This window comes from Momordica charantia, assembly GCF_013281855.1.
Source record: "Momordica charantia cultivar OHB3-1 chromosome 10 unlocalized genomic scaffold, Mcharantia_2.0 BLBB01000010.1, whole genome shotgun sequence".
In the NCBI taxonomy this organism is placed as follows: domain Eukaryota; kingdom Viridiplantae; phylum Streptophyta; class Magnoliopsida; order Cucurbitales; family Cucurbitaceae; genus Momordica; species Momordica charantia.
The window spans coordinates 12,289,702-12,291,570 of NW_028275158.1; the positions used below are offsets into that span (position 1 = coordinate 12,289,702).

Below are 1,869 nucleotides of genomic sequence, written 5' to 3' on the forward strand. Positions count from 1 at the left end.
CTAGGGGACTCCCAGGAGCTTGACATTTTGGCCTCTCAGGGTGAACTCGGGTCACACCTCGGAAGCAGCTAATGCGCTCCTGCTTTTCCCACCTTCTAGATTATTCAAGCTTTCCTCTATACTTTCCTTGTTTTCCCTTCTTATGTAGCGAGTCTTGAGGCCTAAATACCTCAGTCTAAAATTTGATTTTTAAGACAATAGCTTTCTGTCTTTAAGCTTTGCGTCTCACGTTTTGAACTCATCCATTTTACTCTACTTCGCATTTCGTACCCGCAAATCTTAATATGCTCTAATTTTTCTAACTCTTAATTCACATCTCATCTGGAACTCGTAAATTCTGAAGGTTTGAATTTCCTAAGTCTTAATTCACATCTCACCTCGAACTCGTAAGTTCTAAAGGTTCAAATTTTGTCTAAGTCTTAATGCACGCCCGACCCCTATTTAATTTCACATCGAACTCAACCCTTAGAAGACATGAAATTAAATAATACGATGCCATTTAGTGGAATTAACCCTTGAGAATTTTTACAAGTCTCATTCCAGTTTTTGACCATTTTGACATTTCAAGGGTAATATCGCCTCAGGTGCTTTGCATTCCACGAATGCGAGAATAACTTCCCTTCGAGATCGACGAACATATACGTCCTAGGTTGAACTATGCCTTTGACTTCGAACGGCCCCTCCCAGCTCGGCTCTAGCGTGTCAACATGCTTCTGCACTTTGCGAATGACCAAGTATCCGACCTGGAAGCTCCAAGGTCGGACTCTCGAGTTGTAATGTCTCGCTATTCGATTTTGGTACTCTGCCAAGCGTAGATAAGCTGCTTCCCTCTTTTCGTCAAGGAGGTCGAGGTTGAGGAGTAGCTCTTCCTCGTTCCTAACATGCTCGTAGTAGTCTATCCTCTCAGTTTGCATCCAAATTTCTACAAGCACCACGGCCTCGGAACCAAAGGCCATAGAGATGGGAGTTTCGCTGGTGGACTCCCGAGACGTAGTTCGGTGGTGCAAAAGGAATTCACTCGTACCCACTTATGGGATAGTAGAAAGTTTTATCTCTTAAGGGTTAAATCCAAGTCTTGTTAAATTTGTGCCTCCTTTATCAAAAGGTTTGAGAAGTTTTTTTTATTTTATTTGATAATTGGACTACAAATCATTGTTCATTAGAGGATCAGTGGGACTTAAGGAACAAGAGGTAATTATAGGGGTAAAATGGTATTTTGACCTAGCTGTAATTACAAAGAAACTGTGAAGCGTCGACTTACCGATCATGGTTATTCAATTGAGAAATTTGGTCAAAATATTTAAATAGGATTTAAATATTAAAATTATGAATACGGATTCATAATCGGAGGCATGAATTTAGTCAAACAGTCGGACTTCGGAAAAAAGTCAAATAGTTGACTTTGACCAGAGAAAGTCAAAGGTTGACTAATAAGATTAAAATAATGTTTTTAACCAAGTTGGTGGCATATTCCACTAACTTGGTGAGTGGAACATTTAAATAACCTAAAAAATCCACATTTTGATACTTAACCATGACATGCATGAGTGAAGTGTGTGTTGTAAGCTTTTGGTGAACTTAAACATATTTTGAGACTTAACATGTCATGCATGAGTGGAATATGTGTTGTAAGCTTTTGGTGAACTTAGACATGCTAGAGTTGCATGTATTTTTTGCCTATTTAAGAAGGCCTTTGTTCAAACATTAAAAACTCTTGGAACCTTTCACCATTTTGATCGTTTTGAAAAGCTTACATAACTCCTTTTAGCTCCATATTTCTCTCAAATTTTCCTTGTCTAAAAGAGTCCCACTACTCTATTCCAAGCCTTGAGAATAGCTAGGAAGACCTCTTGGTGGTTCTCATTTGAG

The 1,869-nt window shown here is 39.0% G+C and overlaps 1 protein-coding gene across 1 annotated transcript; it reads right to left on the reverse strand.

Annotated features, from left to right (window-relative positions):
* Positions 1-563: 563 nt before the first annotated feature.
* Positions 564-956, reverse strand: LOC148208562 (uncharacterized). Its single transcript, XM_088119108.1, has one exon. The coding sequence runs from the start codon at positions 954-956 to the stop codon at positions 564-566; it is 393 nt and encodes a 130-aa protein (XP_087975234.1).
* Between the last annotated feature and the right edge of the window lie 913 nt (positions 957-1,869).